At 38.7% G+C, this 16,864-nt stretch overlaps 1 protein-coding gene across 1 annotated transcript in view; it reads left to right on the forward strand.

The window, feature by feature from the left end:
* The window catches only part of LOC124606813 (neprilysin-1-like), a 535,942-nt gene extending 521,324 nt beyond the window's left edge, over positions 1-14,618 (forward strand). Inside the window, exon 13 of the mRNA XM_047138881.1 lies at positions 7,539-14,618. Coding sequence (XP_046994837.1) covers positions 7,539-7,811 — 273 coding nt within the window. The 3' untranslated portion in view covers positions 7,812-14,618. The remainder of the gene's footprint in view (positions 1-7,538) is intronic.
* Positions 14,619-16,864: the final 2,246 nt, after the last annotated feature.

Here is a 16,864-nt window from a genome sequence, read left to right on the forward strand (position 1 = left end):
GTGTAAGTCTAGGGACCGATGACCTCATCAGTTTGGTCCCTTAGAAATTCACACACATTTGAGCATTTATGAACGTACTATCTCTAGTCGTTCAAGGTGTTCCGTTTTTTCTGAACATGAGAGTAAAAGAAAAATCCTACGTTATTCGTAAATAAAGATGTAAGTAGACTAAAATTGTTTCAACAGTGAAAAAGTCGTATCTAATGAAGGAAAGTGGAAAGAAAACAAGACATCAGGCTTAAAGTAAATAGGCTCTATATATAGCCTTCTAAATATTTCTTAATGTACTTGTATGTTATGTAATTGCAAAAAGGAGCTATCGTGCTCGGAAGTGCCCGTGATCACACCGTAAATATAGTTGCCCGATTTGTTGTTGTAACAACGTGGAGTGTCGAATGTGTCGACAGGGAATGTTGTACAACTCACCGCGACGTCTCTTTGTGAGAACAGTGGTCGTGAAAAGATTCTAAGCGCCACGGATTGGAGAAGAGCGTCACACCTTCCCAATGATAACAATCAATTTCAAACTCGACTAGGATTCTTGAAATCAGAGGCTGCGCGTCCATCTCAACCAGTTTCCTAGCGACCGTTATGAAGCGAGCTGCATGCGATGGCAATTTGGAGTCGGATATCTCTTAAAAGGCCATTGCTTATAGCGGCACATATTTCTGCGCGCCCTGAAAGGGCCTAAACAACGTAAACCGGACAGTAGTTGTCTGGAGGAATGCAGTGTGTCCAAGGAGTTGTGATTTTGCCTCTTTTCAGATGGTGCGAGGCGTTTAACCCGCAGTGCACTGAGGGTGCAGTTGAGAGGAGAGGTGGTTCTGAGATATTTTGGGTAGTTGTCTTCGTACGATTTCTTAAGCCCATTCATTCAGATTGTCGCGAACGCGAATCAGGAAAGTTGCTCCATCATTCCCGGTGATCAACTGCAGCTCATTCTTGTTTATTTTCGTGATGAGTACGCCGTGAAAATCCCTCTCTTCCAAGACGACAACAGCCGTATTCATTGGGCCACGCGCATGCGTTCCTCATTTGACAGACACTCAGGTACTCAATCGCACCTCAGCAGCCTCGCTAAGTAAGCCGAAAATCTCATAGGAAATGTCTGGGACTGTTAAGAACAGCGGGCCAAATGTGGCAGTCAGCGCCCCCACAGTATGGTGGGTGTACAAGGTCCAATCATCAGTGGATAGCTACAGTTGGATACGACATACCTAAAGAAAATTGTGGACCCTCTTCCTGGCCTTATGTAGGGCATTATCAAGGCCAGAGGCAGTGTCATACGGTATTGGCGTCATGTCTTCTGGAGGTGATCGATTTTTCCTAAATGGCTCTGAACACTATGAGACTTCACTTCTGAGGTCATCAGTCCCCTATAACTTAGAACTACTTAAACCTAACTAACCTAAGGACATCACACACATCCATTCCAGAAGCAGGATTCGAACCTGCGACCGTAGCGGTCGCGCGGTTCCAGACTGTAGCGCCTAGAACCGCTCGGCCACCCCGGCCGGCTTGATTTTTCCTATCCGGTGGGATTATGTATACAGGACACAACAAAAAGCTACATCCTAAGTTTCAGGAATCATTCCCCACACGCAGAAGAAGGAGATGTATTACATTGATATTAGTCCGCAAACACTTCCTTTCCATGATAGAGCTGATTTTCTACTTATCTTCATAGTCACATGAATTTCGGAAAACACACCGAAACAGAAAGTGTCAGCATTATATGAAACTCTGTTTTTCGCGAAATGTTCAAAATACGCTCTTGGTGACAGTATGAAACTCTGTCCTAAATGAGATGTTGAAAATGGCCTTCGTTAACAAGAATACATGCGTCAACCCCCTGTCGCATTGAATCTCTGATGCAGTGGTACATCTATGCAGAATCATGTCATCAACGAAGATTTTCTGTCAACGTTTCGGACGGCATTGTTGGTGACACTGCGGCATCATATTCTTCCGCCCAGGCCCCACGCAGAAACTTGGCATGGTTTCTTAAAGAATGCTCCGCCTCTTCTGCTAGAACATGTGCCTTTAGCTGTGCGACAAAACATATACTTCTTGCACGGTGGCTTTTCTTATCATTTCAGTGCTTCTAAATAACATATCCCGTGACGGATGGATAGGTAGATGTAGACCAATTCCTCGACCTCAGCGCTCTCCATAGCTAAACCCACTAGCGTTTCGGAGGCATTTGAAATTTCTTGTGTAGTCCGGTACAAGATGTACAGAGTCTTCGTGCCCATATTGCTGAAGGCTGCGAAATAATATGCAATTCTCGAAAGATACACCAGAGCAAAAAAATGGTTCAAATGGGTCTGAGCACTATGGGACTTAACATCAGAGGTCATCAGTCCCCTAGAACTTAGAACTACTTAAACCTAACTAACCTAAGGACATCACGCACATCCATGCCCGAGGCAGGATTCGAACCTGCGACCGTAGTGGTCGCGCTGTTCCAGACTGAAGCGCCTAGAACCGCTCGGCCACACCGGCCGGCTATACCAGAGCAACAGGGATTCAGTGCGACGGCGGGTTGATACATGTATCATTCTAGTGGAGGGAATTGCGAAGAGTAAAATGTTCCATAATGTAAACAAGGAGGTATGCTATGCATTCCATATAAGAAAGCGTTTTCTGTAATGCTTATACGTTCTCTTTCTGGCCGTTTGTCATGTTTACTGTGATTATCAAGAGAAGTGAAATGAGATCTATAGAAACTTAACTCTAACATGGAGATGGAGGGTTTCAGGACTCACGTCCTATTAATATGATTTCTTCCTCTACGTGTCGGAAGTTCCATGCGGCTTTTCGCGGATGATGCTGTAGTATACAGAGAAGTTGCAGCATTAGAAAATTGTAGCGAAATGCAGGAAGATCTGCAGCGGATAGGCACTTGGTGCAGGAAGTGGCAACTGACCCTTAACATAGACAAATGTAATGTATTGCAAATACATAGAAAGAAGGATCCTTTATTGTATGATTATATGATAGCGGAACAAACACTGGTAGCAGTTACTTCTGTAAAATATCTGGGAGTATGCATGCGGAACGATTTGGAGTGGAATGATCATATAAAATTAATTGTTGGTAAGGCGGGTACCAGGTTGAGATTCATTGGGAGAGTGCTTAGAAAATGTAGTCCATCAACAAAGGAGGTGGCTTACAAAACACTCGTTCGACCTATACTTGAGTATTGCTCATCAGTGTGGGATCCGTACCAGATCGGTTTGACGGAGGAGATAGAGAAGATCCAAAGAAGAGCGGCGCGTTTCGTCACAGGGTTATTTGGTAACCGTGATAGCGTTACGGAGATGTTTAACAAACTCAAGTGGCAGACTCTGCAAGAGAGGCGCTATGCATCGCGGTGTAGCTTGCTCGCCAGGTTTCGAGAGGGTGCGTTTCTGGATGAGGTATCGAATATATTGCTTCCCCCTACTTATACCTCCCGAGGAGATCACGAATGTAAAATTAGAGAGGTTAGAGCGCGCACGGAGGGTTTCAAACAGTCGTTCTTCCCGCGAACCACACGCGACTGGAACAGGAAAGGGAGGTAATGACAGTGGCACGTAAAGTGCCCTCCGCCACACACCGTTGGGTGGCTTGCGGAGTATAAATGTAGATGTAGATGTAGAAATGTTACCTGAGAGTTTGGTTATACATTTTTGTCACACTATATCGTCTCGAGAAATGACTAAAACGTAAACACCACTAGGATTTAGGCCTTAGAACTGTTCCGACTTGGCCGACTGCTATCTATAAGGCAGTACGGAGAGCGATCTGCACTGAGATGACAAAAGTCACGGGAAACCTCCTACTATCACGTCGGACCTCCCTTTGCCTGGCGTAGTGCAGCAACTCGACGTGGAATGGACTAAAGAAGTCGTTGAAAATCCCTTGCAGAAATATTGAGCCATGCTCCCTCTCGAGCCGGCCATAATTGCGAAAGTGTTGCCGGTGCAGGACTTTGCGCACGTACTGACCTCTCGATTATGTCCTGTAAGTGTTCAGTGCGATTCGTGTCGGACGATCTTGGTGGCCAAATCATTCGTTCGAATTGTCCAGAATGTTCTGCAAACTAATAGAGAACAGTTGTGGTCAGGTGAGGTGGCGCACTGTCTTCTACAATGGCTGCAAATGGTCTCCAAGTAGTTGAACATAACCATTTTCAGTCAATGATCGTTTCCATTGGACCAGAGGACCCAGTCCATTCCATGGAAACACAGCCCATACAATTACGGGGCCACCACTGGCTTGCATAGTGCATTGTTCACAACCTGAGTCCACGTCGCCCTGGGGCTGCGCCACACTCGAACCCTACATTCAGCTCTTACCAACTGAAATCGAGACTCATCGGATCAGGCCACAGTTTTCCAGTCTAGAGCACAACCGATATGGTCACGAGCCCAGGAGAGGCTCTGGAGGCGATGTCGTGCTGTTAGCAAAGGCACTAGCGTCGGTCGTCTGCTGCCAGCGTCCATTAACGCCTAATTTCGCCGCATTATCCTAAAGGATATGTTTGTCGCAATGTCGCACATTGATTTCTGCGGTTATTTCGAGCAGTGTCGCTTGTCTTCTGTTAGCACTCACAAGTGTACTCAAACACCGCTGCTCTCGGTCGTCGGAAATTACGTTGTCCAAGATGAGAGGCAATGCCTGAAATTTGGTATTCTCGACACACACTTGATACTGTAGATCGCGGAATATTGAATTCCCTAACGGTCCCGGAATTTCCCACGTGTCTAGGCCCAGCTTCCATTCTGCGTTTCCAGTCTGTTAATTACCGTCGTGTGGCCATAATCACGAAGGAAACCTTTTCATACGAATCACGTGAGTGTGAATGTCAGCTCCGCCAATGAACTGCTCTTTTACCTTGTGTATACGCTACTACCGCCGTATGTACCGGGTGATCAAAAAGTCAGTATACAGGGTGATTCAAAAAGAATACCACAACTTTAAAAATGTGTATTTAATGAAAGAAACATAATATAACCTTCTGTTATACATCATTACAAAGAGTATTTAAAAAGGTTTTTTTTTCACTCAAAAACAAGTTCAGAGATGTTCAATATGGCCCCCTCCAGACACACGAGCAATATCAACCCGATACTCCAACTCGTTCCACACTCTCTGTAGCGTATCAGGCGTAACAGTTTGGATACCTGCTGTTATTTCTCGTTTCAAATCATCATTGGTGGCTGGGAGAGATGGCCGAAACACCATATCCTTAACATACCCCCATAAGAAAAAATCGCAGGGGGTAAGATCAGGGCTTCTTGGAGGCCAGTGACGATGTGCTCTGTCACGGACTGCCTCGGGTAGTTTGGTTTTCAGCCTAGTCAACAGCGCCTCAAGCGAACAAATGTACAACTAAATGAAACTTTATAGCTCCCTTAATTCGCCGACAGATAGTGCTTAGCTCTGCCTTTTGTCGTTGCAGAGTTTTAAATTCCTAAAGTTGTGGTATTCTTTTTGAATCACCCTGTATATCTGAAAACTGAATAAATCAGGGAATAATGTAGATAGAGAGGTGCTTGGAATGACATGGGGTTTTATTAGAACCAAAAAAAAATACAAAAGTTCAAAAAATGTCCGACATATGGCGCTCCATCTGATGAGAATAGCAATAATTAGCATAATAATGTAAGACAAAGCAAAGACAATATTCTTTACAGGAAATGCTCAATATGTCCACCATCATTCCTCAACAATAGCTGTAGTCGAGGAATAATGTTGTGGACAGCACTGTAAAGCAAGTCCGGAATTATGGTGAGGCATTGGCGTCGGATGTTGTCTTTCAGCATCCCTAGAGATGTCGGTCGATCACGATACACTTGCGACTTCAGGTAATCCCAAAGCCAATAATCGCACGGACTGAGGTCTGGGGACCTGGGAGGCCAAGCATGACGAAAGTGGCGGCTGAGCACACGATCATCACCAAACGACGCGCGCAAGAGATCTTTCACGCGTCTAGCCATATGGGGTGGAGCGTGTAGTATGATAAAAAAATTTTAGGTTAAATATATTTGAATTTTTTTTTTCAATTTTAATCTGATAATTATATATAAAACAATTTTAATCTGATAATTATATATATATCGTCTTGTGGTCGGCTCCTGATCGTTGTCAGGAGGCTAGTTTTTGATTACGCAAAGACTTCTATTATTTGGAAAAGAACAACCCGGATTTCTTTACGTAATCAGTATGAATTTTATAATTACCTAAGGGACCTTTAACAATTAACAATAAAAAAATTGCATTTGCAAATGAAATCATTAATAAATAGGGCAGCTATGAGTTGTATAGAAGACAAGGAGCGGCCTTCTGTCTACGACCAGGATGCCGCAGTATTATCTGCTGTAGTAAAGGCTGTTTGACATTTATAAAAATATTATGAGATGGAAGTAAAAAAATAAAGGAAAAAAATAGAATAAGAAATCTGGTAAACACTAAATATATTCAAACAATTCTCATAAGCAATTAGGGCTTATTTATAGACAGTATAACTTACATAAGTAATTTTCTAACTGTATGGTGTGATCAGATTTCAGCCTGTCCTGTACTAGCTCCTTGGTTCACGTTTTTGTCACAAATTACAGTCATTACTTTTCTCCTTCCCTCGAGACAATTCTTGCACCGTTCAACACCTTCATAACAATAACTTGCCGATTTACAGTTTCGAACATAAATTACTTGAATTTTATTAATTAATAATGTTGTCTGCACGCTGGCAAGACCGCTCACTTTTTTAGCTTAAAGTCAACCTGCTTTACGTTTCCACATTACAAGTAGAAGTACATAACATCTGAAGATCTACAAAAGTTGTCATCTTTTATTTAGATCGAAGCGGAACGTCAGTTCAGCTTCTGTGAAAATGTTTCTTTGACTGCGCAATCGATGTATTAACGTCCGCGCTAGATGCGCATCTTTACAGTTACGTAAATTATATAAAACAAATGTCTTTCAAAGAATATGTCTCATCTCATAAGTTGATCATTTAATATACAGATAGGTGAATGCCTTTCCAAGGGTACTCACAGCTTTCATACTACGGAAATCCCAATAATACAAGCGCCATCGTGCATAAACCCCATGTCATTCCAAACATGTGTGTCAACTTGTACCTCTCTATCTACATTATTCCGTGATTTATGCAGTTTTCAAATGTATACTGACTTTTTGATCACGTGGTATGTGTGCATATTGCTATCCCATGACTTTTGTCACCTGAGTGTACTTAAACGGCGAATCCCGCGTGAAGTGGCAGAAGACGAACTTCTGTCAGGCCGTCGGTGCTATACACGCCGCAATTTGTTTGGTGTATTGGCGGGGGGGGGGGGGGGGGGGGGGTGCCGTCAGATTACAGACTAAGTGGTGATCATGTCCAGCCAACCGCTAGACAACAAAAATTGGTCGGTCGGTTGGCCAAAGTGTTTACACACGCCCAATTTTGGTTGGTAGGCCGGTTGGTCCGTGAGCAGAGCCCTTTAGTTGCCCAGTGGTGTAACGGAGGCGGTGCGATGTTTCAGGCTTATCGCAAGTGGGTGTCGCGGCACGGCGAGGAGCCGCTGCTGCCCGGCATCAACCTGACCCACGACCAGCTGTTCTTCCTCAACTACGCGCAGATCTGGTGCGGCTCGATGCGGCCCGAGGACGCGCTCACCAAGATCCGCTCGTCGGTACACTCGCCGGGCCCGGTGCGCGTGCTGGGGCCACTCAGCAACTCGTGGGACTTCGCTCGCGCCTACCACTGCCCGCCCGGGTCTCCCATGAACCCCACCAACAAGTGCTCCGTCTGGTAGGCGCACTTCCTGCTGACCTGCCGCATCAACTGTGTGCGCAGCTCACGCCGAACAGCTTTCAGTTCACCGGAGCCACACGTGTACCTGAAATCAGGGTGGACTAATAGGACACCTCAACACCCCTAACTTCCAGGAGTTCGCGCCCTACGTCTCTCTGCCCTCTCCCGCAATAGCCCTTCCCACCCACGCTCTATGAATCTGCTATGTGTGAGAGTTTCTGCGGTGACTTATCCATCTTCACTATAAAAGTACCGTCTTTTATGAAATCACTGTATTGTCTGCAGACTGTAGGGGATATGATGTGCAACTAATTCCGCAAAAATTTCGGCAACTTCTGAAGTGCCTTGGCACAGGTCTTAATCTAAACTCGTGCCGTAATACTACACATAATCATAGTTAATGACAGTGCACAAGATCATCAAATGTACCATTGGTGTGACCTTGCGTAAACTTCAAACCATTTGGAAATGTCGTTTATGCAGATTGTGGAAAGAAGTGGACATTATAAACAGAATGGCGACCTCACTTACGGTGCAGTGTACGCCATAATTGAGGCTGGCAGATTTCTGACAATGTCACAGTCACCTGTAATTGGGCACAATTTACCTGCCATTTTTTCAAGGCCCAACTACAGCATTTCTGCCATATTGAATGGGTCATTATCCTATTACCAGGATTATAACCAACCTGTGATGTCATCATAATGTGGCAGTAATGCACACTATAGTATAAGTGAGATTCATGTACTCCTAGCATATCTCTTACTGACGTCTGCTGAAAATGTTCTTATTTCATGAATACAATACAACAAACCTAAGGCGCCAACTGGAGTAAACATATGGAAAAAATACTGTCTTTTAGATGAGTGTTATTAACATTATTTTACCATAGATGAAAGAGAGAGTACATAAACAAAAGAACGCCTAACCTAATCTTGAAATGTAAGAGAAGATTCCTTTGTGGAGAAATTTCCTATTTGGGGATAAACCGGGGTTTTTGCTATAAAAATTACACCAGCAAGTTTCACAAAGGACAGGAAAGCTGCAAAAGGTGTCATGTTAACAACATACTTACTCTAATCCTATTCCATCGACAAAAGATAACCAATACTTTTTTAAATCGGCGTGGATACAGTTCAGTTCCATTTCTAGGTGTTCTTCCTACACTGTACCTGAAGTATCCAGCAATAGCTGCTAAACAGAAATTTTCGCGATAAGTGCGTATTCTCTTATAGGCCTCAGGAACACAGGCATGGGCCTGGGCATAATTATTGGCTTCACCGTTTACCTGCTGCAATGGACGACAGCCATAGCTACTGGACAACCAGGTATGATTCTCTGAGACTATATTTTTTCCCAAATTTAATTATTACTATAGAATAATGGATAGAGGAATATAAAATATTTCCGGACATGAAACAAAAGTACCAAGAATAGAGGAGGTCTCAAATTTTACAAGTTGTAAGTAGTAGCATTAATAAAACTAATACTGCTAACTATTTCCACGTATGTGTTCAGAACGCTCTTCAACACTACTAACAGCTGTCGGCCAGCGTTTGGATAACATCGCAATGCAGTGGCAGTTGTGCAGATACAAAGATCATTGTTCGATATGCCATCAGGAACGAGGTTTCTGGAGAAACACAGAAAACAAAAACGCAATGGATAAGGGTTGAGAAGGAAAATTGTCATTAAAAAAATCATTTCAGCCTGTAGTAGTTTTGAGAAACCAAAGAGAATCTAAATTTCAGTGGCCAGGCAAAACTCACTTCCGTTAAACGTGAATCCTTTCTAACAAGTAAACAGATTAGCTGTTCTGGCTATAGCGACAAGTAAACTGTTCGAAGATTTTTATTTAAGAGGCAATTAACGTCTATACCTACCTCCAAAACCTCTGATGATTTCTCCTGTGACGAAATGTTAGGTATGTAATTATGCTTAAGACTATGCCCTAAGAGCCATAAATCATACATCACCAAGGCAATGTCCATAAAACTGACAAACAAGAGAAAATATTAACATTAGAGCCACTAAATTATGGAACTTGATAAGAGAAAAAATTTACAATGTCTTTTATGTTAATAACAGTATAAAATTTGGAAGCACTCTAGTTTACTGTTTTCCCTTTAATAAACAGTTAGCATTGAGTAAAGTTTGGGATACCCCCTGACACATATTTTCACAATAATATACATAGGTGTCTTAAGTGAAAAATGGTAAAAATTGCATCACAGTGTTCAGTGAAAAATACAAAATTTGACAAAGTTAAATACATTTCTTCACCCATACTTATCAACATCAATCCTGTCTATAGAAGAGAGTTACAATAATAAACGTGTGTTTCGTCATGGATACAAGTAAACCGGAAAATTATTTGAGACACATACATCATTTAGCATTTTGCACCCTTAAAACGTGAATTATAAAATGTTTACACATTCTGACAGTGACAGAGAAGATTTTATACATAGAGATTTATTCTGTATAATAAAGGAAAAAAATAATGAGGACTGAAAACAATTTGAGATTGATGAACTTTTTCATTGCATGTCAAATCTGAATTTAATTAGGTCACTAATACACTGGGTGATGCACCAACTATTTCAGAAACGATTGTGGAGCTCTGCGTATTCAATGTGGATAAAATGATATATGCAATCCTAACTTCTACAGAGTTCAAAAAAGATAAATGTAAAACACATCATTGTTGTATGAGAAACCATCTCAAGCATGTTATGGGTGACAATAATTTCGTTATCTGTTGTGCTAAATTTCGAGCAAAAATGCTTCTCAAAAGTGTACATCCCACATTTTTACTGGTAAGCTCAGCCTGATAACTGTTGGTATCTTTCTCATAAAAAATTTGTTAGCAAGTCAGTTTGACACAAAGAGAAATTAAGTTGCTCTCATTCTCACATTCATTTTGTGTAATATTTTGAAAGCTCCTAAACGATTAAAATATAGATGGTGGAGAAAGGCGACAGTGAATTAAGATAGCCTTCTTTGTATAACTGAAATTATAATACGAATTATAGTGCTAACATCCATCTCATAAAATAGCCAAATGGAAACCTGAAAATGTTCTTTAGTTGTTTTTTAAATAACAGAAAGGTATAAGCGGATCAAGCAGTTTTTTCTACTCAAAAATTCGTGAAAATGGGAATTACCACATTTTGACACAAGTGACAGACAGATTATTCCAAACCTTCTATCTCTGCAAGCCTTTCTGATATTTTTCAGTTTTAGGATGATGGATGTCCTTTAGCAGGCTCTGTCACGTGCTCATAACATTCTTATTAATCTTGGTCAGCTAATTGTGTGCAATTTTCATGTTTCATTAGACTACAAGACCATAAACTCAAAATGTGTTTGAATTTATATGTAAGCTTGGGCCAGTCCTTATGTCAGTTACTCAAACTAATTCCTTCTTTTTATATAAAGAATCTGATGGATTTTCTAGTTTGACTGGAATTTATTTATACAGCCTTTTTAACAAAATAACACAAAAGTGATCCTTCTCGGTGGGCAAGTTAGCTATTGTACTGCATCCATTCAGTTCAAGTGCTAAAATTCATACTTGAGTTGTTAGTAGTATTATAGTTCTGGTGTCAGTTTGCAGGAGAAAGCCTTTCATTTACAAATTATCAAGGCATGTTATACTCCGGTTCTTAGCAAATTACGAAAGAAAGCTTTTTCCAACACTGTAACGTCAATAACTTCATCATATTCTTGAAAGCCTATTCCTCCTTTAAATTTTGTTAAAATGAAGTGAGTTTATGTGCTGTCTCCAGCTGAACCTGTAGGTTGTCACATGGGACTAATTCATGCTGTACCTATGGGAATCTTCAAAGAACACTTTTGATTTAAGGGCAGTGCTTATAGTACAAAGTTCTAATTCCGAAAATGTGGTGCCTTATTTTATGTGTTCAAACATAGTAATTCATTGATTTGAATCTTTTTCATTAATGTATCAAATTAACAGTCATTTTATTGAAGTGCTCCATGTTTTCAGGAAAGTGTAAGTGGGCAACATAATAATGCCCAAAAATGTTACAGAGGGTAATTCTGTCCCTCTGACAAATCAAATTTTAGGACTAATTGAAGTATTCTCATTTATTACAAGTATATGATTGAATACATACCTATAGTAATTTGTTAGATGCTTTGTTGTGACTATTACTCAGTAACCAAGTGATAAAACATATGATTCATAGCTTGTAGCAGAGCATAACTCAGTATTAATTACACAACTAATTGTGAATGTTGATAATAAATAACTCCCCTGATGTTTGGACAAAAGACAAAAGTGAAATTACACACCAGAATTCAGTCACAGTGAAACCAATATAATTGAGAATAGATAGAGATGATTCAATAATACTAAAACATTTGAAGTATTTCACATAAATATGCACTTACTTGTCAGTTTGTAGGTACTAAATCAGGGGTTATTAGTATCACTTTCAAATCACATTTAAATGCTTATGAGATAGAAATATGTTCACAATGAATAGGACCCTGTGCTGGATCTATTGTTAAACGTTCTGTATTGTTAAAATAAGTTCAGTTTCTATTTTTACACAACCTCTTCCATAATTTTGTTTTATGATATATTTATTGATATTTTATTTATTGAAATACAATATGTGCCATTTTTTACAAGTTTTATAAATAATCAGGCACTAAAACAACTGTTATAATCTTTTCTACTCATTATTGTTGATAACACAAGTGAACAGTGAATGACATAGTTCAAATGATAGTCGAAAATTTTGCTTATAGCATGAAAAGGTTATTTTTTCTCATCTCTTTTGTGGGATGACCTCTAAGGTAGTCCAAACAGACAGTAATGTGCATTTATGTGTACAGACAACTTAATATTTGGTCTGCAGACAGAATTCTTGAGAAACTGTAACAGTTCAATCCCATAAGTTATGCAAATACTTGGCCTTCACATAGTCCATATTCAGTGTTGCTTTTAGAGTTATGCTCTGCTTCAAAGGACACTACCAATCATAAATTTTCCATCTGCAATAGATATAAGATCTGCTTAAGTTGATTATACATACAGGGAATATAGTTTATTTGTAAAGAGAGTCCTTTAACATTTCTGTAAATCTGATGGACATTTCATTATTACTATTGGGGAAAAACACAGAGAAAAACAGATTTTTAAATACTTGAGAAAGACAATTCCATTACACATTTATGAGTAAATAAAAAAGTAAATATTGACCTGCAAATGCAGCATCCCATTGTGGATGTGTATTGCAATAAGCAAAACCAACAAAACAATTGTGATATTTAATGATTTAGATTTTTGGATGAATATCTGTATGTGTCAACACAAAACATAAAAGGACTGATGAGTTAATGTAACTTAGCACTCAAAAATATTTTCAGTGATACATCATCATAATTATATATATATAAGACTTACTCCACATATCACTGGAAGACTTTTCTTAGTATTGCAATTGTCTAAAGTAATTTCCATGCAGAATTTTAACATGGCAGCTTGAAATATGACATTCATACAACAAGTGGCCAACTTCCATTTATAACAAGTGACATTTATACAAATATATGCATCATGTACAAGTAATTTATTTATGTCATTTATCAACACTGTTAATCCTGGAGGCATTAAAGTAACTAATTTATTCATATTTGCATACAATATTTTGTTACTGTATATCTGAATCATAAACAATCTTTGTCTTCTACCCTTCACTGCATTCCTCTAAGATATTTTCCTGTATGGTCATCAGGATTTTTGCAAATATTTATAAAGCCTAGAAGAATTTTGCATGATCATTTGTACAGCTTAGCTTCAGCAATGTTAAATAAACTGAATGCTAAAGAAATCGATGATACTTCTTGTAAATAATCTTGCAATTTATGATATTGGCAAGCTGAATTTTATGTTATTATATGCCTAAGTAATGTGGTCTTTAAATTGTTCACATACTTCTCAGTTCCTCACTAGGAATAATAATAAAATAGCTGATAGAGAGAGATATAGGTAAAAATTTAAGTTTCTAAATACCAACACTGTCTTTAGGCATATAACAATTGCTAAAAACCTGTTTACAACATGGAAATAATATTTACATATTAAACCTACTTAGAAAATCTGCCTGACAGATGTATAATAAAAATAATGTATATTTTCATATACAATTTTCACAAAGATGAAATGACTAGGAAATTTAATTTACATTGCTGTATTTTGAAAATTAAAACATGTGTGAATAACAACTTACGGAGCATATTGTGAATAAATGGAGACCATCATCTTTTGTGCTTGGTACTCCTGGCAGTGGTGTTAATGTGTTTTCAAACAGTATGTCACAATTTAGAAAAATGCCTTTGCATTTTTTCTTTGTTTGAACTAACAATTTATGCTCTGTTATTAGTAGACCAACAGTTAAACATCATTTACTGATATGGAGTAAATGTTCCCTACATTTGGAAAGTCTACAAAGAGATGCAACAGACAGTAAAGTGATAACACAAATGTCAGACAATATGTGACTAGCCAGCAGTTACAAATGGCGATAAGATATTTACATTTCTTGCTATTATTATAGATTTTGTGATATTGCAAGGAAAAAATTAATTTCATTCATTTTTTATAATTATGCAAACTAGACAATAGCAATCCCTTCTTTCATACAGAGTAACATATAACCATTTTCAGATGATTGTAGATGTAAATTTGGCATGTATTTTCCAAGAAAATCTCTTCCAGAATTGTATCTTCACAACAGAAACCTGAGATTAAAAATCAGTACCTACACTGGAATATGTTGTATTCATTTCTGCTATTGGTAGCACATACAGTCACTTATATGTCCTTCTGTTTTACTTACACTCATAATTTAAATTTCCAATACCACTACAGATTTTTCAGAATTGTTTGAGCTTATTGATGAAAGAAATAAGTTACAAAGGTCCTTGACAATCTGCAAAACAAAGAATGGATTTGTACTTAGCAGCCAGCAGACTATTTTTGCCCACTTTTTGTGGTTTGAAGAAGAGATAAATGCACTAATTATGAGGATAAAGAGTTATTACAAAAATACAGAGATAATAGCATTCATTGAATAATTTCTTTTTGTTTAAGATGTCGCACAAAAGCAAAATATGTTAGCTATGTTTCATAGGTCGTATGTATGTACCCTACTTTCAGTCACATCAAGGATACATAGAGGATGCTGTGTAGGTAATGATGAAACTATAACCTTTTGTGATTGGTACTCCCAGCACTGATATTGATATATTATTATTAATAAGCCAACAGTTAAACATTTTAGAAACCCTACAAGAAAATGGAGCCAACAGTATTGTAGTGAGTGAGTGAATGAGTGTGTGTGTGTGTGTGTGTGTGTGTGTGTGTGTGTGTGTGTGTGTGTGTGTGTGTGTAACAGCAGTAAACTGTTAAAAGAAGAAAAAACCCTAAATGTTTAATTTTATGTGCTAATCTTCTGCGTTACTTTTTAAGTAAACTGTTAAAAGAAGAATAGAATCTAAGTGTTTAACTTTATATGTTAATCTTCTACATTATTTTTTTTACTTTTGGACAGTTAACTGTAGTATCTAAGTACAGGATAGAGGACTTGCTATAAGAGATAAATAAGATCAAATTGGATATTTCAGTGACATCAGATATGTGAAAATTAAGAAAAATTACAATTAAAATGAAATCATGTGTTTTACTTCATAGGAATAGACCATATGAGCAAATCAAGTGAAGGTTTTATTGTGGACAAGAAAATTAAAAATATTTTACTTATATCGAAAGTATTGCAGAATATCTAGACTAATTTAAAAAATAAACAAAGTCTTGTCCATGATAGCTGTGAAAGTACATTCATCAATAGGCTCACATTCTTATGATGAGTGCGGAGAAATAAATTAAGAGCTGGCAAATGGTGTAAACCCTGTTATAAGATCATAATGAAACATTTGAATAATAAGGTACAATAAACACTGTAGACTGGTCCTCGAGTGTTAAACATCAAATGTGCTTCCAGAAATGACAGCTTCAATAGAAATTGCTGAAAAGATAAACATGTTTGCCCTTTACACATCCTCATTGAATGAGATAGAGAGAAAATGGAACTACAAAGGAAATAAAGAAAAACCTTAATTCATTAATTTATAATCAAATAATAATGAAACTGTAAAACATGTGATAACCTCAAATCACTTCAAAATTGGAAATTAAAATATTCTTTTAACAGGGAGAGTAAAAAGAGACATAAAGCTAAATAGAAGCAAAATGCATATTAAGAGAATTTGTCCAGAATCTGGGAGCTATAGAGAAGAGTGGGGAATTTGGCACAACAGGTAAAATGACACGTTGTTGATGGTTGGTTGGTTTGGGGAAGGAGACCAGACAGCGTGGTCATCGGTCTCATCGAATTAGGGAAGGATGGGGAAGGAAGTCGGCCGTGCCCTTTCAGAGGAACCATCCCGGCATTTGCCTGGAGTGATTTAGGGAAATCATGGAAAACCTAAATCAGGATGGCCGGATGCAGGATTGAACCGTCGTCCTTCCGAATGCGCGTCTAGTGTGTAACCACTGCGCCACCTCGCTCGGTAAAAATTGACACGTCAATATGTCTTTAAATATTAGGGTTAGTCTTCTCTGTTCGGTACTGCCATCTGGTGCTTTGCTATACAAATATGTATACAGACTGTGGGAATAATTGTTACTTGCCAGTTGTTGGCACAAGAAACAAGAATGTGTTTTATCTTTGTATCTTCTAATATTTGATGTCTAGTTTCTAAGAGGTAACCTATTGCCATGTTATGTTAAAATAAAAGTTTTTGTTGTTATGGCTATCTCTGCACATTCACACTCACGATTATGTAAGTATTGTTTCTCTTAAGCAAAACACACGTGTGGAACTATAGTTTGATAGGCCACGCTTGTTGGGGTGATTTGATGCACAGAGGCCAAGTGCGTCATTTTACTCTACGTCAGTTTCACGCTAATGAAAGTAGGCAGCTAGATGAGATTTAATGTAAGTCAAAATAGGGTAA

The sequence above is a fragment of the Schistocerca americana genome, chromosome 3 (genome assembly GCF_021461395.2).
Source record: "Schistocerca americana isolate TAMUIC-IGC-003095 chromosome 3, iqSchAmer2.1, whole genome shotgun sequence".
In the NCBI taxonomy this organism is placed as follows: Eukaryota; Metazoa; Arthropoda; class Insecta; order Orthoptera; family Acrididae; genus Schistocerca; species Schistocerca americana.